This window comes from Abramis brama, assembly GCF_963993115.1.
Source record: "Abramis brama genome assembly, chromosome: 11".
Lineage (NCBI taxonomy): Eukaryota > Metazoa > Chordata > Actinopteri > Cypriniformes > Leuciscidae > Abramis > Abramis brama.
In genome coordinates, this window is record NC_139973.1 from 17,392,406 (window position 1) to 17,416,771 (window position 24,366).

A 24,366-nucleotide genomic window follows, 5' to 3' on the forward strand; every position below is an offset into this window, starting at 1 on the left:
GAGACTCCGCCCATCGGCTCTTTTAATAAGTTACCTTCAAAAGAGGGAGGGCAGATTTTGACCAATCACAAGCCGCCTTGCTTTTGCGTAATAACTCGTAAACGGGGGTGGAATTCATACTCGCTTGAGCAGTTCAGTGCTGCTTCTTTCAAACTCTAAACTGTGTGCTTTACTCAAAATTATAGATTATCTCCTTTCCTGGTCCCATGAATTAATGTCATACGTAAATCCACCGGTATATTTTGATTGTTTGAACGACAATAAAGTACTAAAGTGATTTTTTGAACATGTAGACCTGTCAGTACTACTGTCAGAGTTTTATGGGCATGTATAATGGTGGTACCATGTTATTCTTGGAGAGTACCATATATTATAAATACCATTATACATTATTTCATCTCAGAATACCATGGTACTGACATCTGATACCATCACTGTACCATGGTAGGCCTACTGCCTATTTTTTAAAGGGGATAGACTGTTGCTGCAGATCAACTGATCAGAAAACAATTTAAGTGGTTGAATAAAATTTTGAATATTTGTTTTAATCATATAATTTACTCAAGTGGCATTTATGAAAGTACAGATGGCGCTATGATACAAAGCACACTTTCTTCTCTTTGTGGGTCTTCATTACAGAGATAAAATGTGTGTGTTGTTAAGGGGAGGAAACATTTTCCCAGTAACCTGTTTTGGAATACTCAAGTTCAAGTATGTGATCTGCACTCCATTCAAGGTCATTTGTGGGAGGCAGCAGAAGCAGAGGTGAATCCACCTACAACAGGCATGTACACATGCACTGAGCCATATTTTCAGTCTCTCAATAGGGTTTAAAAAAAAAAGTCATTTCACTCCTTTTTCTTTCTCATAAACCATAGACAAGCTCTAACAAGTGCAGGTATTAGTCCCTGCACACTGGGATTACTGGTTCTTTCTTTGAGTTTTGGGGGGTCTGTTGACCCCAAAGCTCCATTACAGTTAGGCTGCATTTAATTAATAAGTTAAATGTAAATATGAATGTTTGGCACTTGAGTGATACAAGAATGAGTTGTTAGAACACTGTATGCTTAAACTGCTGCATCTCTTAATAAAACATCATGCAGTAAATAGGTGTATGTATTGTTGTTGTGGGTGTGGAGCTTGAAACATGTACACACAGGTGATTCCACTGGGGCCAGTTACCTGTAATCCATATAATTCCTCTCACTGCAACACCTCTCAGTTTCTTTTGAAGCCCGAGGTATACTTTCATTCGAGAAAAGAATGAATGCATTATCAATGAATCCCTATTATAGTGGTAAATGTTGTGAATGATCTAAAAGGATTGATAGATTCATAAAATCACTAACACTTTTATTAAAAATGTTAGGTACAATGTGCTCATTGTGTTCATGTTGCATTGCAAAACTATTTTGCTGCTATTGAGGTGGGATATGGGTAAGGTTAGGGACAGGTTTGGTGGTATGGTTAGGTTTAAAGGTGGGTTAAGGGGCAAGGGGAGGGTCAATAGTGTAATTATAGATGTAATTACAAAAAAATAATTACAGCTGTAATTACATGCGTGATTTTAATATATAAGTTAAGTACAATGTAAAAACATGTACACAATAAATGCATTGTATCAAATTGTTAATTCAAATGTTACTACATAGTTAAAGACACTTAAAGGAACACTCCACCGTTTTTTTAAATAGGGCTTATTCACTTTCTTTCCTACATTTAGATAGGTGGGCAAATGCATTTTTGTCTCAGTGCATGCATTGTTTTAGTTTGACAGGGTCGGCGCTAGCTTAGCTTAGCATAATGAATGGAATCCTTTGTTGCCAGCTAGCATGTCCTGAGTAAAAGTGATATAAAAAATAAAAAAAACCCACCTAATTACTTCTTGTGGCCTGCGTATTCACAACAAGTACAAATAGTGATGCAGATTAACACTAGGCGATTTCCTAGGCAGATATTGACTTATATATTAAGGACTATATTAGGGGGAAGCACAGGCGAAGCACTGCTACTTGGGCGTGATATCTCTGCGCCCAAGTAGCAGTGCTTCGCCTGTGCTTCCCCCTAATATAGTCCCAAGTCAATATCTGCATAGGAAATCGCCTAGTGTTAATCTGCATCACTATTTGTACTTGTTGTGAATACGCAGGCCACAAGAAGTAATTAGGTGGGTTTTACATTTTTTTTATATCACTTTTACTCAGGACATGCTAGCTGGCAACAAAGGATTCCATTCATTATGCTAAGCTAAGCTAGCGCCGACCCTGTCAAACTAAAACAATGCATGCACTGAGACAAAAATGCATTTGCCCACCTATCTAAATGTAGGAAAGAAGGTGAATAAGCCCTATTTCAAAAAACAGTGGAGTGTTCCTTTAATATAAAGTGGGGCCTAAAATCCTTATTCGTATACAAACATATATTTGTAATTTTAAAGGGATAGTTCACAAAAAAAAATCAGTCAACATACATTTTATGCATTTTTTTCTTCTGCGGAACAAAAAAGAAGATATTTGAAGAATGTTACGACTTGTTTTCTGTACAATGAAAGTCAGTTGGGTCCAAAATAACACTGGACGCCATTGACTTTCATTTTATTGACCCAAAACACACACACACACAAGACTTTTTTGTGTTCTGCAGAAGAAGAAAAAAACATATTTCTTGCAATGGTTTGGAATGACATGAGTAAACAACGTGAGAAGATAATTTCCGTGACATAAACATCAACACATTTCTGAAGTCCTGCTGAGAAGGCAAGGGCTTAGTATTTACATAGATCAGGCTATTGGCAAGTCCTCTGGGATGTTCTGCATTCCAGTATAGGTTTGCTGATTGAATGTGGCAAGTGCATGAACTGCCAGATCCCAGTTCATCAACAATGCCATACCTGTGCAACGGCACGGAAAGATGGCATCTTCTTGAACACACTCGTCTGTTCCCCCTCCCTTTGACACTAAGTAAACTCTGCCATTACTTTCAGCTTCAAAACAACTCTTTAGCTGACAAGCTGAAGTGTAGATAGTGTGTTGAGCCCTTTGATGCCTGAACTATTCTTAGTGGTGGCTTTTTTCTGTGCCCTGCCTTTCCCTCCCAGCCAGTGCATCGTCGAGTATCAGCAGTGTTTTCTTGATCTGTGTGGAACACAGTTGTGATCCAATTAAATAAATCTAGCCTGATAGTTTCAAAGACTGCCTGGAGCTCTAGATGTTTTAGAAAGCATGAAGTTTGTGGCCTCTTTTGTTTATCTTAATGACACTGGCTCACATTGCCAGTAGAGAGTATGGATGGTGATAAGGGTTTTCCCCCCGGCCTCTAATGTGCCATGGGATGGATATCTCTCAACCTCAGCTGACAGCGGTGTGCGCTGCAGTTACAGTAGTGTCAAAATTCAGTGTAGATGTATAAGAGCTACACTAAATGACAAAAGAGAGGTTGACAGAACATTGTGATGTTGCTAAATGAAATGACAGAGGTATTAATTTGTGCCTATAGTGCATAATTGGTTAATTACCGTCTCAACAACGCTCAAAAACTTCTGAATTTAGCATACTTTTTATATGTAGGCTACTTTGAAAGATTTCTTTGGGTAAAACATTGCATCATGATTTTGGTGGAGCTGTAGACTTCTCATGTCACCTCTGTGTCATATTTACATAGAGCCTTTGCTCTGGAATGCAACCTCTGGCTGGAAGGTGGTACATTTTAATGACTAAGAATAATAAAATGACCACATTTATCCTCTCAGTGTAAACAGTTACACACCTGTAGTGTTTAGGCCACTTCTTGCTTCACGGATGAGTAGGGTTCATCCAAGTGAGCTGAAAAATATTTGTGTCCAGGGTATTTTCTCAACATATGATAAGCAACAGAACATGGTTAAAAGCTAACTTAAAAAAAAAAAATTATTCACAATTATTTATATTGATATATTAAAGGGGTGGTTGATAATGATTTCACTTTTCTAACTTTAGTTAGTGTGTAATGTTGCTGTTCGAGCATAAACAACATCTGCAAAGTTACAATGCTCAAAGTTCAAAGCAAAGGAAGATATTTGCTTTTAAAGAAATCGTTTTTTAAGGACTACAACAAATGGCTGGTATGGGACTACACAAGCTTCCTCCCGGGTTAGTGACATCACTAACCCTATAATTTACATAAACCCCGCCCCCAGGAACGAGATTTATAGATTATCATGACAAAATATGCTAATCAATGACTAGAAGATAACTACACATAAGCTACCTAAATTCATTCAGAAACGTCCTGTTGCATTCTACATGTTGTCACTTCTTCTTGAGTCTCTCCATCATTGTCTGACTCCAGTTTAAACATAAACATTGACATTTCCAGTGCATGTCTGTGTGAGGTAAAAGGACACGAGCTCCGCCCCCTGTGCCGGGAGCAGCAGCTCATTTGCATTTAAAGAGACACACACAAAAACGGTGCGTTTTTGCTCACCCTCAAAAAGTGACAACTTTAACATGCTATATAAAAATATCTGTAGGGAATTTTGAGCTAAAACTTCACATACACACTCTGGGGACATCAGAGACTTATTTTACATCTTGTGAAAAGGGCATTATACCACCCTTTTAAATAATGTTTTTTAATTTAAATTTAAAAATGACCTTATTTTTGTAAGCGATTTTATTGTAAACTACAGTTCTCAGTGATTTTCTTAATGTCAGGAGGGTTATATATGAAGATCTTGGAAGTGATTCAGCTACCTAATAACTATTTTATCATGTATTTTAATATGTTTTAAAATGTAATTTGTCCCTGTGATCACAAAGCTATTTTTTTTTTGGACCCTTCAGAAATCATTCTGGTGTTTAAGAAACATTTGTTATTAAGTTTAAAACAGTTGTGCTGTGTAATATTTTTCTAAGGAAAACATTATTTTTTTTCCCTCAGGATTCTTTGATGAATAGAAAGTTCAAAAGAACCGCATTTATTTATCTGCATTATTTATTGCTTTGTGTTTTATCTGTAGCCATTAGGACACGGTATGAGTACAGCCCTGCAGTCATGGCCTTTATAATGAGAAACAACAGGTGTGGGGAGAGAAGAAGAAAAGAAGATGAAAGCATTTTCATTAGTGATCTCAGATATTTGGACCCCACTTGTGAAATATATGTACACTACTGCCAAAAGTTTTGGATCAGTAAGATTTTTAATGTTTTTAAAAGAAGTCTCTTCTGCTCACCAAGGCTGCATTTATTTGATAAAAAAAAAAAAGAAAGAAAAAAGTAATATTGTGAAATAGTATTACAATTTAAAACAGCTGTTTTCTATGTGAATAAATAGTCAAGTGTAATTGATTGTGATCAAAGCTGAAATTTTTAGCATCGTTACTCCAGTCTTCAGAAATCATTCTAATAGGATGATTTGATGCTCAAGAAACATTTTTCATTATTATCAATGTTGAAAACAGGTATTTACATTTTTATTTCAGGATTGTTTGATGAACAGAAAGTTCAAAAGAACAGCATTTATCTGAAATAGATAGCTTTTGTAACATTAAATAAGAATTTGTAAGAATTTGTTGTTGTTTTTTTTAGGGGAAAGAAATAAAAGAAATCAATACTTTTATTCATCATTGATGTAAATTGATCAAAAGTTACAGTGAAGACATTTATATGGTAATGTTACAAAAGATTCTATTTCAAATAAAAGCTGTTCTTTTGAACTTTCTATTCATCAAAGAATCCTGGAAAAAAAATTGTACACAACTGTTTTCAACATTGATAATAATAATGAATGTTTTTTTGAGCATCAAATCCGCATATTAGAATGATTTCTGAAGGATCATGTAAATATTTAACAATATTACTATTTTATTTATTTTTTTTTAATCAAATAAATGCAGCCTTGGTGAGCAGAAGAAACTTCTTTTAAAATCTTAAACCGTTCCAAAACTTTTGAACGGCAGTGTATATCAGTATTCTCACTGGTGTTATAACAACACAACTAGATGTTGTGCAAGCTGAGCATAGCAGGAAGCTGTTAGATGCTACTAAGATGTAGTTTCCATCACGTAGGTTTATTCTTCTCTCCCGCCTCATGTTTCTGTCAGGTCGTCCTGGAGCCAGCAGGTCAGCGGGGTGCCTGAACTCATCTCCCCACACACGATTAGAGGAGCTATCTAGGAAGCGATGAAGAGACAGCCAACACAGCGCGGGACACAGCCCGAGGGAAGTGTGGGCCAGACTGACAGCAAAATCAATAACCCTCCTGCTCCAAAAAAATGGCACGCTATTTACTGTATGCGCTGATTTACCATCACTTATATTCAAATATTGTGTGCATTTGTGAGTTTGCAGTTGATGCTGATGTGATTAACCCTCTGCTATGTGAATACATTGTGCCAAGTATATTCAGTAAATGCATAGGCAATACTGTTGCCAGTTTAATAATCTGTTTTTGTTGTTATCCATCCATCAGAGCATAATGAAATGAGTGCAACGGAAAGCATACATGCTCTCCTTGTCTCTCAAAGATCATCCACCATCTGATAAACTTTGTGTCAGTGAAGAGAGTAATTCATACAACGCTAACTTAATCAAGGGTGCATCAACCTTTCGTATTAGTAAACAGAACACAGACATCACTGGAGCTTAAACTAAAAATCCTCTGCTATGGCAGAGAGGCTCACTTAACTTTACAGGCTTGTAGGCTGCTCCACAGTGACATGTGAGAGAAACAAAAGTCAATATTGTGCTTTCAAAAGAGCAAGTGTTACGATTGGTCTTGACATGAAGATAACCCACACCCCTCTGCGGTGAAAGCCACCGATAGGTGGAGAACACTTAGGCTCCGCCCTTGAGTGGTGGCTGTTTTAATGAAGCTCTCTATTCACCAAGCCATGTGAGAACCCTAGTGGTTATGTGCTCACTAAAGGTCAGTGAGACAGAGGATGTCACAAGGTCATAGTAATCAATGGAGAAGAGTGAATGATTTCTATTTTAATATTACAATATAATGTATTACTGTGATGCAAAGCTGAATTTTCATCAGTCATTACTCCAGTCTCCAGAGTCACATGATCTTTCAGAAATCATTCTAATATGCTGATTTGGAGCTTAAGAAACATCGCTTATAATTATTAATGTTGAAAGCACTTGTGCTGCCTATTTTTGTAGAAACTGTGATTTCTTTGATTGTTGAGAGTTCAAAAGAACAGCATTTATTTGATTTAAAAAATATAGTTACGTCATAAATGTCTTTACTGACACTTCTAAACAATTTATTGTGTCCTTGCTGAATAAAATAGTAGTTAACTGTTAATTTATTTATTTTTTAAATCGTACAAACCCCAAATTGTAGTGGATGTAGTGTATTTAAAATGATGTACGCTTACATTAGGTGGCATCCAGTCATATCAGTGGCCTGGAAGCTGTTGTGGTAAAAGCTGGATTGCATCGCGGCATGGTGGCAGCCATGTTGGGGTCACATGACCAGGTGAATACTACTCATTTAATAAGAACCCTATTATCATTATTATGATTGCAAAAATAATTAGATTAGTGTGCTATTCCGAATTCAGCACCATACACAAAAATAAAATAATCATGGTTGACTAGTGCATTTCCATTTTGAATGATGCTGTATCCACACCAAGATGACATATCTGTCAGAACAACATTAATACGGATGACTGGGTGGACCTGTAATGTCCATGATAAGAGCAGGAGTAGGAGTACTGTACTGAAAGTCAAAATAAGAAATATAGCTGATATCAGGGCTCCTGATTCACAATAGTTGCCTGTGACTTCATGTGGATAGGAACATTTACATAACAGTTGTGTCATATTTACACAACTTAATAATGTATTCATTAGCAGTCATTTTTCCCCCCATGTGACTTACAAATGAGGAACTTTAAAAAAGCAATTCATGTCTTCTAGTGAGTGCCTTTGGTTTGAGGTTTTTGAGTGGTAAGATGTCTTCAAGAGGTGCTATCTGCTGCATATTGAGGTTGATGACTCCTTAGTGTGCAAATAGTTTCAGTTTTAACAAAAGAAGGTTTAGGGTGAGACAAAGAGAAATGGCGAGAGCCTTCTAAAAGTCTTCTGAGGCGTGATTAGTTTCTAACTCATCATGCTCTTCTCTCCCATTATTCCCCTGTCAAGGCAGCTTACAGTAAAATGCCCACCGCCTTCACAAAGGCTCTCGACACTTCTTCCAAGAAACCGTGATCCATTGCTCTAATGAGGTGGGTGCCCTGGAGTCAGGCAAGTGCCTCTTCCTTTTTTTTTTTCTTTTTTTTTTTTTTGAGAACCCTTTAATGCATGGTGGCCTTTTAACTCTTTTCTTTTAATATATCAGTGAATCTCTCTTAATCATAACAGATCTAGAAGAAAAACAAGCCCTTGCTCTATTAAACTTCGCTGCACTATTAGTACGGTACATACACACACTAAATTCTTTACAGTGAATTTTATATACCTTGAGATTTAATTGTTATTTGATAGATTATATTATAAATATTAAATATGATTTAGTAAATATTCTAGGCATTACAAAAACATCTACATCACATGAAAGATATACATTCATTTCTGAAAAATTTCCTTACGTGACATGCCACTCAGTTACATGACATTATTTCACATGACTAGAGTCATTTCCTGTATTATGTAATGGAGTAAACACAAGACTATGAAGTTACCAAAACATTTAAATGTGACTGTTGCAAACCTGGCAGATATCAGATTATTTACAGTACTTATATTCATGAAGTCAGCCACTCCTTCTTATACAAGCTATGATGAAGCTATCAGAAAAGCTCTGCGCTTAAGCAAATTGGCATGATGTAGCAGAAATAGCTAACATTTAATGATGTATGAAGCTGGATCATGGGAGCATCTGTTATGTGATGAGTGGATGATGCCCCTGTCAGTAAAAAGCCCTGTTGAGTTTTGAAAGAAGTCTCTTATGCTCACCACAAGGCATTTAAAAGAGACAGTAAAAACAGTAATATTGTGAAAAAATATTACAGTTTAAAATAACAGTTTTTTTATCGTAATATATTTTAAAATGCAATTTATTCCTGCAATGGAAAAGCTGATTTTTTATTTTTTTCAGCATCATTACTCCAGTCTTCAGTGTCACATGATCCTTCAGAAATCATTCCAATATAATGCATTGGTGTTTTATCAATGTTGAAAACTGTAATGATGACTTTTGATCAATTTCAAGTTTTCATTTATTTTCTTCTTTTTTCTTAAATCGTACTATGTAAGCATATACGAAACAAGATGGAACTAGGCAAGCATAAGTAGTGCTGGTATGTATTTGGGTCAAAGGGGTGGTGATGGTTGTGTAGATAAAGCCACACAAGAGGGAGAAACTGCCGTTTTTCTCTTCCTGGAAGCGTGCACTGGAGAGACAGCGTAATGTATCATAACCACAAACACTCACTCACACATGCAAAACGGGTTTCCACAGCCACATGTTGTACCTTATTTGCAACTATATTTAATTGCTTAGGTTTCAAATGCTTGTCAATAGCAGACATTTTGAGGGACACATGACAGTCATTGAAAAGAGAAATAAGGATTCAGTTTTGTTGTGGTGGAGTTTATGATCTGCAGGGATGTAAATGCATCTCTTGAGTGACGTGCAGCTTTGCTGTGAGTAAACAATGATATTTAAAGGGGTGGTATAATGCCCTTTTCACATAAAAAGGTTTCTATAAGTCTAAAATAAGTCTTTGATGTCCCCAGAGTGTGTATTTCAAGTTTTAGCTCAAAATACCCCACAGATATTTTTATATAGCGTGTTAAAATTGTCACTTTTTGAGGGTGAGCAAAAATGCACTGTTTTTGTGTCTGTTCCTTTAAATGCAAATGAGCTGCTGCTCCCAGCACAGAGGGTGGAGCTTCAACAGCTTGTGTCCTTTTACCTCACACACACATGCACTGAACATTTCAAAAACTTTTAGCCTTTTATGTTCAAACCGGAGTCAGAAAGATGGAGAGACTCAAGAAGAAGTGTGAAGACAACATTTCTGAATGGTAAGTTGATGAATTTATGTAGCTGATGTGTAGTTATCTTCTAGTCATTGATTAGCATATTCTGTCTTGATAATCTATAAATCGCGTTCCCAGGGGCGGGTTTATGTAAATTTTAGGGTTAGTGATGTCACTAACCCGGGAGGAATGTTGTGTAGTCCCTACCAGCCATTTGTTGTAGTCCTTAAAAGCAATTTATTTAAAGAAAATATCTCCCTTTGCTTTGAACTTTGAGCGTTGTAACTTTGCAGATGTTGTTTATGCTCAAACAACATTACACACTAACTAAAGTTAGAAAAGTGAAATCATATTCAACCACCCCTTTAAATAGAAAACAAATTAATGAAACAGCATGTGTCCATGTGTTTTTGTTTGCACATTTCCTTATTTCTCTATTTCTATTCTTGCAAGAACAGGACACACAATTTCATCATGAAGGCACAATAAATGAATCACAGATGCAAAACATTGAAAAGGAAGTTTTAAAGCTGTTTTAATGTACACTCTAAAAACAGTCTAAAAATAAGGGTCAAACATGGACAAACACAACTGGAAGTTTAAATGTTTGAATTCATTTTTTAAACCCACTGGTTGGGTTTGTCCATATTTGACCCAAACGTTTAAACTCTTGACACCTTACATTCCCACTGGTGCAAAATCATAACCGTTATCACCTTTTCTTTTCTTATTCATCTCTTATTGTTCACTCAAATCTCCACAGTTGTAGAGCAGCTTTTGGTGTTATGGTTTGTAAATGAGATGGCTCAGTTGTGAAGGTGATTATAGGGTAACTAAATCTTTTGGCCATTAACAGCTTTTTTAGGTTAGCGTTCCATTCAGGACCTTTTCTGCACCTCTGCCAAACTCTAGACAAGTACGCTGACCCATTAATCCACTGTAAAAGAAAAAATCAGCTTTGCAAATTGAGTGATCAGTCATTCTCCATTATGAAACATTGGAGAAATAAAAAAAATTGAAAGTTTGTACATACCTGTTGTGATGATGAACTAGGTTAATGACATCATCACTAGCCTAGTGCTAGCCAGAAAGTACCATTTTGTTAAGAGGGAAAGAGACATGAGTGCTATGAGGTGTTAAATGTTTGAATTTGTGTTTGTATGTTATGCATGTTTGTATTATGATTATTGCATGTCAGAAATTAGTTCTTGATTATTCATGTGCCAATGTTTTGCTGTGGAATTGAGTGATGAGTGTCACGGGGAAAGGTCCCACCCCGTGACAATGGTTCGTCCCACTAGTGTTTGGCGGGAAACCTGTATATTTAAACCATTGTCTGAGCATGTTTGGGGAGGTTGCCTCTTGTATATACTGTGCAAACGGTTTGAACCTGTCTGAGGTGAGACATACTGATATTTTGTGGATGTGCCACTATAGTGTCAGGTTATAGTATTTAGGTTATCTAGCAAAACACTTATGCAAAGTATGCTCAAATTAAATAGCAATAACCCTGCCACTATATAGGCATTGTTTAGTGCCAGTTTTGCTGCATTTTTTCTTTTGTTTTTAGCACCAGTATCTGTTGCATTAAGGTGTTTTTGTCTGCACATTATGAAATGCTGTTTCTAAAATAAACCACAACTGGCATTTTGAAAACCACTCCATTGTACTGAGCCTTCCTAAGCTTCTCTCAGGCCTCTCGACGATGACACTTGTGCATAGACTGATCAGTTATAAACTATATTTTATGCAAAATTTCTGTGCTGCAATAGTTTAAATTAAATAATTTCCTCTTGTCTACAGATGTACAGTTCTCAAACACATTTGTTTTCTGACACAAAACATTTTGTGCCCATATAAACTATAAGGAAGTCTAGTACATAGCCATGTTGCTTCAATGATGTCCAAAGCAGAGGTGAACTATGGCTTCCTTTACTATAGGAGAAATGGAGCAGTTGACGTTGTTGTTGAGTTTGGATTTCGTGTGGTGTTGTTTTTTATTTGTGCCTTGAGCTGCTATAAATGAAACGTTACTTACTGGTGCCCAGTAAAACTACAGGAGAGAATGAATGAGAGAATGAACACACACGTTTGAATCCCACTGTCCCAAATAAAGGTGCTTTTAATGGAATGATCCATCTAAAAATACACATCTCCGTGATCTGCTCCATTTAAACTGATATGAAACTCAAGAAGTGACTCGCACACTATTTCTGAACATGTGCAGTTATTTATTTTTGTACTCTTTGAGAGTGGCGCTTCTCCAAACAGATCAAAGTCACTGTGCCAGATGAGGACAGACAGAATTAATCTCTGTAACACAGAATTGAAGCGAAATCCAGACCAAAATGTGGAGAAATACTTAATATTAATATTAATGTATTAATGTTAATTAATGTTTCATCCAGATGTCTCCACGTTTCTCACTGTGAACATTTTTTTGTAATTGAAATAAAAACAGAACATTAAATGTCATTTTACAGAAAAATGTTGTTTTTCGCAAGTAAAGATATGAATTATAATATAATTTACATTTATTAAATCGCAGATACCTGCAAACATTTGGGGATCATTTTATTCTGTGCATTAACACAGGAACTAGCCTGATACTTTTTTTTCAGAGTATTAGGAGCTATTTATGATTCGTTTGCAGTTTTGGTGAAAGGCCTAATAAACAGCACTTGTAATGTATATCTCATTATTTGCTACTTGAAATATACTCTACATCAGAGGCAGAGCTACTGGAGCAGTGGGACTCAGTGGGATATAGTTGCCAGGCTTGAACTCATTTCCTTATGCTCTACCACTGAGCCACATTACAGACCAGAAGTCATTTATTATGTTCTCTTTACTCAAATAATTCTTTAGCTGATATCTGCAAATGTTTGGGCATATTTATGATAGTGATATTAAATTACTTTACAGTTATGATTTTCAGGCTTATAAGACTTATTTTATTATTTTAAGTGACTGTTACTTGTGAGGGGAGTAATCTTCTGTCACTGGAAACATCAGTGAATGGATGATATAGAAGTGCAAATTACAAGGGCCTACGTAAATCCTGCTGCATATACTGAAAGTCAGGACTAAAATTAAAATCTAAACTGTCATTATTGGTCTTTTGTATAATAGAATTGTCACAACTTGATTCACACAGGGAGAGTAGAGGGTCTAACCGTAAGCAGTACTTTTATTAATACAAAAATAACAACACTTGGAGAACTGAATGGATGACCTGCTTAAACTGACCTTCAACTTCCATCGAGATTCTGAAGTGTGCATCCACTGCATACTTTACTATCCCATGAGGCCATGGGAGAGGATTTGTGAATGGCAGTGCTTCACTGATGACCCAACTGATGCCATAGGTCACATGAGTGACAACATGGCAGATGTAGTACGTTTGATTTTCATTCATACTACACACATTCAAACTATAGAACATATTTTTTTTTATCAGTTGCAAAGTAAGTTTCAAACCAAATGTACCTCTACTGTACAGTATATATATCAAGGGACTAAACAAAGAAATTACACTCAAAGCACAATATAATATAATATAATATAATATAATATAATATAATATAATATAATATAATATAATATAATATAATATAATATAATATAATATAATATAATATAATATTCTCTGCACCATATCCCAATTCTATTATGCATTATGTTCTGATATGCAATATTGCAACAGTGTTAATACTGTCAATATTTGTTGTAATAACTAGTGCTATATGCCTGTGCTGTTTTATGTTACATTTCTGCTTTAGGTGTAGTGTTACATGTTTGCACAGTGGTTTATGTGAAGAAGAAAAAAAAAAACGTCATGTAGTTTCCTCCTGTACAATGTAAATATATCGACTTTGACTTTGGCTTAGGTCTTCAAATGTTCAACAATCCAACCAGGCGCATTATGGCTTTGTAGCTCTGTTAGTCGCTATGGTACAAAGTTTGCTTTGCACCCAATCATTGATAAGACAAGTTAATGTTTAAACAGAACACTATGATAACTTAAAAAACTCTGCAGAAGCCCTAAACACTGATTGTTATCTGAGCTCCAGAGATAAATGTTTGTGTTTTACAAGATTGTGCTTAAGACTTATCTCTGAGAAGACTGAGATAAAGTTTTAGGGGATCAAAGGCTTACAGCATCTAATGTGGCCTGACATAAATAATCTGTTTTTATTGTTACTAAATATTACTTACAGCATGTTGGATTTTAAAATAAGGAGAGGATGAACTGGAATAAAATTGCAATAAAAAGTGCTCTGCAGTCGCTTGTGCTGAAAAAAGACTGTAAACATTACAGGCACATTAACACAATGCGCCTCTGACTGATATCAGTGACCTTGAGTAACTTGTGAGGTAGAGGTCACTACCAGTATTCCCCATTCTGAAGGGTTATTGCTATTTAATTTGAGCATACTTTGCATGCTAAAGTGTTTTGCTAGATAACCTAAAAACTGTAACCTGCAATTTTTACTTATACTTTAAGGCCTGATATAATCTTCAAATCTAGTTTTCTTTGTGCTACTTAATGTATTTAGGTTAAAATCAGAGATGTTAAATCATATTTTTGACATGAATTAAATCATGTCTATTTAATAAACAATTTTATAAGTCATGTTGGTTCCTGTGGGTCCTCTACTTTACCTAACTTTCTTGATTGATTATATCATCGCAAAATCTAATCTATATTATTACTCAGCAATATTTTTTAATGGATATATAGTACAACTACAACTACATAAAATACATACACTCACATAAATCAATCATATACTACATAGCAAATGTCTGCTGCATTATTGTTTATTTCGACGCAAAATGTAAACTATATTATTGCACTTTAAAAACAGCTCTAAAAACACTTGGTAACACTTTTTTAATAACTGCACACTATTAAGCATGAGTAAACAGTTAATTAATCATTTATAAAGCATTAGACATTTATAAGCAGTTTACAAATACAGCAATAAATGATTTGTTCTTGATTTATATGTATATCTATGATGTGTTTAATAATTGTATTTTCATACTTTATTAATGATCAATTTATCATTTCTAAATGTAGTATTGCATTATTTACAAACCAGTTATTTAGGAGTTGTCAGTGGTTCATAAGAACGTGCATAGAGTAAAAAAGTGAAAATTAGAAAGTGTAAGTAAATGATTAATGAACTATTTAAATGCACATTCATACATCTTAGTATTCAGACATATAGTAATATTTACTTAGTGTGTTAATAAATGCTTTATTAACGTGTATTCTTACTGTAATTCATGGTCAATTCAGGTAGATATAAAGCATTTAGTAGTCAGTTAACTATTTTTGTGAGCACTCATCTAAAGTGAGGACTATTTATGCCTTGTAAAGCATTTACAAAGGAGAATTAAAGGCTCAGTTTTCTTCTAAACAGAAACAAACACAACACAGTAATACAGAATATAGAAATATTTAAGATGTATGAATATACATTCAAATTTATTAATCATTTACTTATACTTTCTAAGTGACATTATGAACCACTGCAAATTACAAAATAACTGGTTTGTAAATAATGCAATACTTCATTTACAAATGATAAATTGATAATTTATAAAGTATGAAAATACAATTGTTAAACACATTTTAGATATGCTTATAAATCAAGAATAAAGCATTTATAGCTGTATTTATAAACTGCTTGTTAATGTATATTAATGCTTTATAAATGATGAATTAACGGTTTACTAATGCTTAACTAATGATTAATAGTGTGCTGTTATTATAAAGTGTTACCAAACACTTTATTTAACGGTATCTTTGTTACACGTTACACATATGTAAATAGATGCAACTAAACCTGAACTAAACCCAATCCTAATCTTCTCTGTTGTTAATTGATATTACACAGTAAATGTATAATTACGCTGTTATTAAGACACCTTAACATAAAGTGTAACCAAAACTGGGTATATAAGTATGTATATAAGTACTGGTCATCTGTCCAGGGCATTTCCCTGTCTATGGCCCAAGACCCTGGGACAGTCTTCAGTATCCTTGCGAACCTATGACAAGCAGTTTGGAAAATGGTTGGGCGAAGTTTATTCTTAATTCAATTTTCTAACTGTAACCCTATTGTTGTAACCCTATTGTTACAGTTGTGGTTACAGTTTGTAACCCTATGTGAGTGTGAAATAAATGTTAAATGTATTATTTAAAATGATACATGAATATGAATAAATTTGGTTATAGTCTATAATGAAGTAATTCTTAAAGATTCAGATCAGCTAGTTATTTGAGTTAACAACTATCCATATTTCATTTTTTTTACAGTATATATCATTGAAAAGAATAATTTTCTTAGTCCAAATTTCATGGAAAAGGTCCTCATTCCACCACACTGTTTAACACAATGAATGACAGATTGAAAAAAAAAAAAACTTTCCGTTTACACAAACATTTGGCCATAAAGTGGGATTTTTCTTTAAGACGTCCAGCTCAGGGTCTACGGCAGAGTTTGTGCGGAGGTTGGAAACATCCTCCTTAACCATACAAAAAAAAGTTCAAGACCATAACTGTCTGCTCATTTTGAAAATTATCACCCCTGGATCCGGACACAGAACATCTGGACAACACATCCCAGAGAGCCTTTAAGACGGAGGAAGCGTTGAGAGGTTCCACAGTTTCACTTCAGGATGAGCTCAGCACATGTTCTGCAGGCTCTGTGCCTGCTGATGCTTTTCTCCACGGTCAGTTCTCAGCAGGGCTACATGTATGAAACCGGTGAGGATTGGGTGAATACCTGGCGCCAGGGCTTCAACTTTCAGTGTCCCCATGGTGAGGCATTAGTGGCAATCAAGAGTTACTTCAGTGAGAAAGAAGGCTCGGACCGCCTGTGGAACTTTGAGTGCCAGAAAACTCCCTACGACTGGGGAGAGCCTAGCGAATGCTGGTGGGACGATATCAACAGAGCCGGGATGGAATGGTATGTCTGTATGTATGTGAATGCCAGTGTCCTGTCAAACACAGGTCTATGTAGTTCTATGTATATGCCTTTTAATATTGTACAAAACACATTTGTGAGTATGTTTTAATAACATTCACTGTAGACGAAAAGATGATGAAAATGACACCTTGATGTTTCAGTCAGTTTCATTTTTTAAATGTGTTACGTGTACATAGAGAATATACAGTAGATGGAACTAAACAGAATATTTTTGTCATGTTTGCCAAAAAAACCTGTAATTATGCAAAAATGCATCTTTATTAATTTAAATGATTATTTTAGAACTTTGCACAGTTTCAAGTGTCCCAGTCAATACTTAAAAATAAATGAAAGACATTAGATAAGGAACAGTTTATCAGTTTAACAGTTTATTTTAGTTTTTGATTGTAACCATTTTTGATATTCTGCTACACAGATATATTGTTTTGTATAATAACATTTAGAAAAGACAATGAAATGACATCCTGGTCAATTAAAGGGATAGTTCACCAAAAATGAAAATTCTGTCAGTAATCACTCACCCTCATGTTGTTCCAACCCCGTAAGACCTTCGTTCATCTTCCGAACACAAATTAAGATATTTTTTATGAAATCTGAGAGCTGTCTCACTCCTTCATAGGCTTCTATGTAATCGATATCTGCCATCCCAGAAAAGTTAGAAAAGACATCGTTAAAATAGTCCAAGTGACTACAGTGGCTCAACCTTAAATTTATCAAGCGACGAGAATACTTTTTGTGCGCAAAAACAAACAAAAATAATGACTTTATTCAACTATTCATTTTCTTCTGTGTGGGCCTCTGAGTGAGTTCACGTAGTGTAACAGTGCAGTGCTTCTGGGCTGTACGTCAGAACGTAGGCTCACTATTGGCCAGCATCACACACATGACCAGCGTCAGCCAATAGTGAGCCTACGTTCTGACGTACAACACGGAAGCGCTGCGCTGTTACATTACGTGAACTCACTCATATTCTCGTCGCTTGATAAACTTAAGGTTGAGCCACTGTAGTCACTTGGACTATTTTAAACATTGTCTTTACTAACTTTCTGGGCCGGCAAGTTTCAATAACATAGAAGCCTATGGAGGAGTGAGACAGCTCTGAGATTTCATAAAAAATATCTTAATTTGTGTTCCGAAGATGAATGAAAGTCTTACGGGGTTGGAACAACATGAGGGTGAGTGATTACTGACAGAATTTTCATTTTTGGGTGAACTAACCCTTTAATATAATTTTTAAACAGTGCGTTTAACATTATAGAGAATATAGATTAAATATTTTTTTCTTTTTTTTGTGCACAGTGTCCAGTTTCAAGTGTCCAAGGAATAAACATAAATTAATGAAAGATGGATTTATAAGAAATCAGCTTTTGACAGTTATTTACACAGATTTTCCTTGTGTTGCAAATATTTTTCTGATGACTCCTAAAAAAGTTTTGTTTTGTGTATATGCTTGGTTTATACTAAGTAAAGTGGAGAGCTCTCCTGCATGTATGATTAGACTCAGATGTGAATGTTTACCGAAGCACTAGCTAATGCTAGCTTTCAGTGTTGAGTGCTTGCTTTGACAACATCATGATAATTTGTTTGTCAAGGAGGAAACAATGAACGTTTCTTAAATAGGACTGGAGAGAGACAAGCAGATGTTTAGGCCAATCCAGATTTCATAAGTATCATTTAATCCTTGCCTCAGGTCAGCTGTTCTCAAAACACCACAATCCACAGAAGAGATATAATGGCAACACTTAAGTTTAAGAGCCTAGTTTACTGCCAAAATGAAACTTTAACAAGCTGCCACAAATATACCTCAGACATGTTTGAATGCACATTTGTGAATCACTTCAGTACTATGACATCTTATTTAGAAAATCACTATGGCATTTCAAATTTAAGTTGTGTTGTATGTTGTATTAAATGTTGTACTTTGGGTTTCTTGTTCCCATCACAGCAGAACATCTTGGACTCATCTAGATCTGGCATGTTATTATTTCTCCTTCTCTTCTAATTAACTGTCATGTGGTCCATACACGCTATTTAAATTAAAGTGCCAACATCTGACGCATTTCTCAGATAAACTATACAGACACACACAAAAGCATTCCAAAGGAATATGAATGAGAAATAGAACGTTGAAGTGTCATTTAACTTGATAGTATAAACTAAACAACAAAGTGTCTGTCAGCCAGCTTTCATCCAGAAGCACAAACACTTGAAATGGAGAAATTAGACTAAATTACTTAGTGCACAGAGCACAGTCATTATAAAAAGTAATAAACAGTAATTTTGATGTTCTTGTCATATAAACAGGGCTTGACATTAAAGCTCAACAGCTCTGTCACATTGATGTCAAAATAATATTCAGGATATCGCAAACATTACAACATCACAGTCTCTCATAGTACGTGCACTTCTGACTGTTGATTACAGCTGAACCAACGAAATGTCCGATGCAATATTCTCTCGTTTTTGCCAGGTTTACACTTTTGTAAACCTGGCTATAACTTCTATAACTTCTCAGGGTAAAATCTGACCAATTATTTCACCCTGTTGCTTGAACTGTACTGAACAGTATAATCTTTGTTGTTTTGAACACATTCAGGATTAAACTTTTCCAGAAATAATAAGCTCATTCTGTACTCACAGTGCTGCAATGCCAGGATACTCTATGAATGGATATTTTGATCATTAATAGCTGCTGCCTTGATATAAAAACATAAAGCTCAAACAGAAGGTAAACACAAGCAAAAGCATATTGTGTTTAAACATTATACTGGCTACTTTCCTTGTCACACACCTTCGACATGCTGCTTTGGAACAATAGGTATTATGAAAAGATATTTTTGTCTAGAACTGACTCACGTGTTTGACAATGCAATAGTCTTTCCTGCATCTAGACTCTGGTTGGCCACAGGAACGTGAATGTTTGCCCAGAACAGTCCAACATGAAAAATGATTCAGAGCCCTCTCATGTTTTCCCCTCTACTACAATAAGCATAATGTCTTGATGTGAGATGGTTGCCTTATTTCTTCCTCTATTTTGCTCTAATTATGTGATGTGTGGTGTAACACCATACATTTCACAGTAACTTCATATCATGACTAGAAAGACCCTTACTGTGACTTACAATCCATGTGATTCACATAACAAAAGTGACCTTATTTTACCAGTTCTCCAGCTTGTTAGGAAAAGTGTGGTTGCTGCGATCAGTCTCTGAGGGCATCTGAGGGAAACAGCGCCAATATTCAGTGTTCCAAGTTCTCTCTCTCTACTCCAAAAGCAATGGGAGAATTTTTTCCAGTGGGTTAATTAGAATCAGTATAGCTTTCCCTGATCTACTGCCCACCTTGTGAGATTTCCTTAGAGCCAGTGCCAGTGACCTCAGCCCCCTGTCTGCTGCTCACTGCTAGCATTTTGTGAGGGAATACTGTCTGCCAGTCTCACTGCATGCTGGGAATTTACAATCAAGAAATCATATTATGCAGTCTTATGCTCTTTAGATAAATTTCACAAGTTTTGGACTGCTAGCCATGCCCAAACTATATTGGTAATAAAGATAAAATATGTTTACATGCTTGTACTTTCAATAAGCTTTAGTTACTTAAATTTCTTGATATATATTTTGGCTATTTTAAATATAGTTTATATAGTTTTAAAATATAAATATATTTATATTGCCCAAAACATTTTTTTTTTTTTTTTTTAAATCCAAAAGGTAATATATTGCCACTTGAAGTACATTTTACATATATTTTAACATTTGACTGTTTATTCAAAATATATTTTCAATTTGAAAATATAGATAGATAGATAGATAGATAGATAGATAGATAGATAGATAGATAGATAGATAGATAGATAGATAGATAGATAGATAGATAGATAGATAGATAGATAGATAGATAGATAGATAGATCTTTCCTGTCTCCCTCTTCATGTCTGATTTGCACTAAGGCATAGATGACATTCTACTGGGAGAAGGCTCTGGCCTACTTCCTATTGGTGGAATGGTTGCTCATTGCGTTAGTGTTGCTATGACAAAAGTCTGGCACTGCTGGTGGCTGGGAAGCAGTGCAGAGCTCATGATTGTGTCCCTGTTGTGATGACAACAGTTTGTATGGGCCACAAACAAGTAGTATTTACAAACCTGTATTTACAGAAAACTTTAAAATATCGCTGTGTCCTCAGGGGTGACATTTGCTGAGTTAACAAACTTGAATGAAAAGCAACTTTTAAGTCTTCTAATTACTGACTAGTTAAATCAATTTAGAATTGCTTGTAATGACATGTAAAAACTCCTTTAGCTTACTTGCCATGACAGGTAATCATCTACTGTAACAAACATAAATGTGCTATTCAATTTGCTATTCATAGTCAATACTCAAAGTTTATCATACCTGTGGAAGTTTAATTACAAGGGTTAAATAATAAAAATAAATATGATGGGTGATGCATGAAAAGTTATAAAATGGTTAGTTCCGGGCCTTGAATAAGATTAGACGAGAGTATTACAAAGAGTGCTGATATAGGACCGCGATGGGCTGCGTCCGAAATCGCATACTCTCTTGAATGTATTATGGTAATATAGTATAAAACAGTATGTATGTAATCCCACTTTTGCATAGTTTGAGCTTGCTGTTTAATAATCATTTGAAACTTAGCAAACTGGCAGCTCCAGTAGTAATAAAAATATGAATCTTAAACTCGCATGTTTAAACCTTAATTAAACAATTTAATAATCAATATAAAAAGGAATTTAAACCTGTATGATATTACGCTGTACCCCCATTGGACCAGTGGTTTGGAAAATGGATGGATGGGTGATTCAGCTGAGCAGCGGCATGATCTGGCGAGACGCAAGATTTCATTCGGTGGGACCGTCACAGTGCATTACGGGTATTCTATAGCTCTTAAATGTACACTTGTTTTTTGCGGTGCATTATGGGATCGAATGAGTGCACTCGATAAATAGTGCCCTATTTAAGGGTATGGGGGCAATTTCAGAAACAGCCTGTCTTTATGAGTGACTCGTTGAATCAATCACTCAACCGATTCGATCAACAGTGCTGATTCTTTCTGGAATGAAACAAGTGAATTGAATCATATGAATGAGTCATTGAATCTTTCATTCAAACGATTTGATGCAATGCATGTTGAGGGAAAAAAAACACTACTGTGTTGATCACATGGGATTTTTCATTAATTTCATTAGCAAAGCAAAAACAGACAAAATAACTGGCAATATTTTGTCTAAAATGTAAGTTGCTTGCAATTAACTTCCCAATTATTTAACCGTTGTTCAATAGCAATATCTCACTTGCAGTCGTGCTGTTTTTTTCCCGAATATCTGCACGGCCTGCAGTCAAATAACTTTAAAATTCGGAACCTTTGGAAAATTCTAAAGATTAATTTTAAGATTCTCATTTAAAAACCCTGCAATTGGCAAAATGGAACAAATGGAGCCAGACAAAGGGACATAACTTCATATTTGTCAGGCACATGTTGCTCTTGCTGTTTTAGTCAGCCCTTTGGTATAAACAGGAAGATGCACACAATACAAGGTCAATAGCTAAAAGCAGGCACACTTCACAAGACCACATGCCACATGTGAGACAGTTTCTTTCAATCCACGGAATACACAAATATTCCAAAGCTTTGTTTTGAAGGATTCATATTCATTTAACAAATAACAAATGTCTATTGTTCAGCCTCTTCGCTCTATATAAAAGCCATATTTGTACTGTCTACAGGTCCTCAGTTTGCACTAACAATGGGCTGGTTGCTGGCATTCAAAGTCAGTACTTTGAATCGGTTCTGGATCGAGAATGGCAGTTCTACTGCTGTCGATATGCCCGCAGATGCCCGTATTCCTGCTGGTGAGTCTTGAAACACCAAATGGTGATCTAATCATACAAGGTAGGTTAATGTGATTTCACCAAATACAACATGTTCTTGGATCAAATCCTTGTTGGAACAACTTTCCAATCAACCAATCAGATTTGTTTGTTTACAGTTTATGTCAAGTTCAGGCTTACGTCCAGGGTTAGATTCTTCTACATCAGTGTTATTCACCTATCATTTCCCTCTGATTTTAGGGATAAGTTATGGGTATGTTTAGGTTTAGGGGTAGGGATAGGATTAAGACTAAATTTTCAGACAGAAATATTGTTCCAGGATCAACAAAATATGTTGATCCAGAACATGCTTTACTTGGCAAAATCACGGTTACTAAAAAACCTCTACACACACACACACCTCAGGTTATTCACTATAATAGATATTAGGATTATGTGTCCTCTGGTAATTAGATTAAAACTGGACAATAGAATATCTTTCAGATCATTTATAACCTTCCTTTTAATTGCATTTTCATTGTTTATGCACAGGAAGACGACTGATGTTCCAGAGCACCACAGAGAAGAGGGAGAGATGGTAATTCCCAGTTACGGCTACTTCATTAGGGGGGCTCAAACTACTTTCAGTGGTGTACTGAGGTTTGTGAACACTTCATCTTCTTTTGCACTTAGAGCTGGAGGTTTTGTCTGTAATGCATTTATGTCAAAATAACATCCATTTAATAATAGATGCATGCATTGTTTTATTGGCTGTTAATGCATTCAAAATTGTTTTCCTTATGTGGGAGCTAAGAGCCTGTCTTTTTTTCCAATGCTTTGCAGGGATCGGCAGTGGAAGTACATCTTGTGCCGAATGACAGACTTTGATTGCCAATTTGAAAACTTCTAGACTGCATTCATCACTTAATGTCCTTATCGACACATCTATGCTAAATGAGCACATCAACGTCACCATAAGAGCATTTAATATAGCACTCACAGAAAACATATATGACAATCTGCATTTTTTTTATTAGCTTAACAGTTTAGAAATGATTGTTTTACTCTGCCATTTTCTCATATTTTGCAGTTATTTCTGTTTACACATAATTTGTAATCATTTTAAAACAAAAAGGAACAAAAACATTTTTATATTGTTGTGTTTTATGAATAAGCTGCACATACATTTATGTTATGCAACCATGTAATAAAAACTGCATGAAGTTAACAGTAGTTTGAACACTTTGAGTATCACTCAACACAATATAGCAGTGTAACAGTTTACATTACATTACCACACTAAAAACACCTTTGCTGACAATTTAAATTTATTTTTAATTAATACATTTTATAATAAACAATTTATTTTGCAATGCATTTTTGAATGGTTGTTGAAGAAGTTCAAAAGACTATTTTGGTAAACTTTTAAATCAAGGTCTCAACCACTCAGATGAAGCCTAAAAACATACTGAATTCTTTGGGGGAAAAAACTAATAAAGCAAAGGTTTCTCCCATGGTCTGCTTGTTTTTTTTTCTCCTGCATTTTGCAACACTCA

The 24,366-nt window shown here is 35.3% G+C and overlaps 1 protein-coding gene across 1 annotated transcript; it reads left to right on the forward strand.

Moving 5' to 3' along the window:
• Window positions 1–16,442: 16,442 nt before the first annotated feature.
• Window positions 16,443–24,326, forward strand: dpt (dermatopontin). Its single transcript, XM_084127883.1, has 4 exons — window positions 16,443–16,960; window positions 22,727–22,852; window positions 23,363–23,470; window positions 23,654–24,326. Exons 1-4 carry the CDS (start codon window positions 16,671–16,673, stop codon window positions 23,718–23,720), a joined length of 591 nt encoding a protein of 196 aa, XP_083984009.1. The 5' UTR covers window positions 16,443–16,670; the 3' UTR covers window positions 23,721–24,326.
• The last annotated feature ends 40 nt before the right edge of the window (window positions 24,327–24,366 follow it).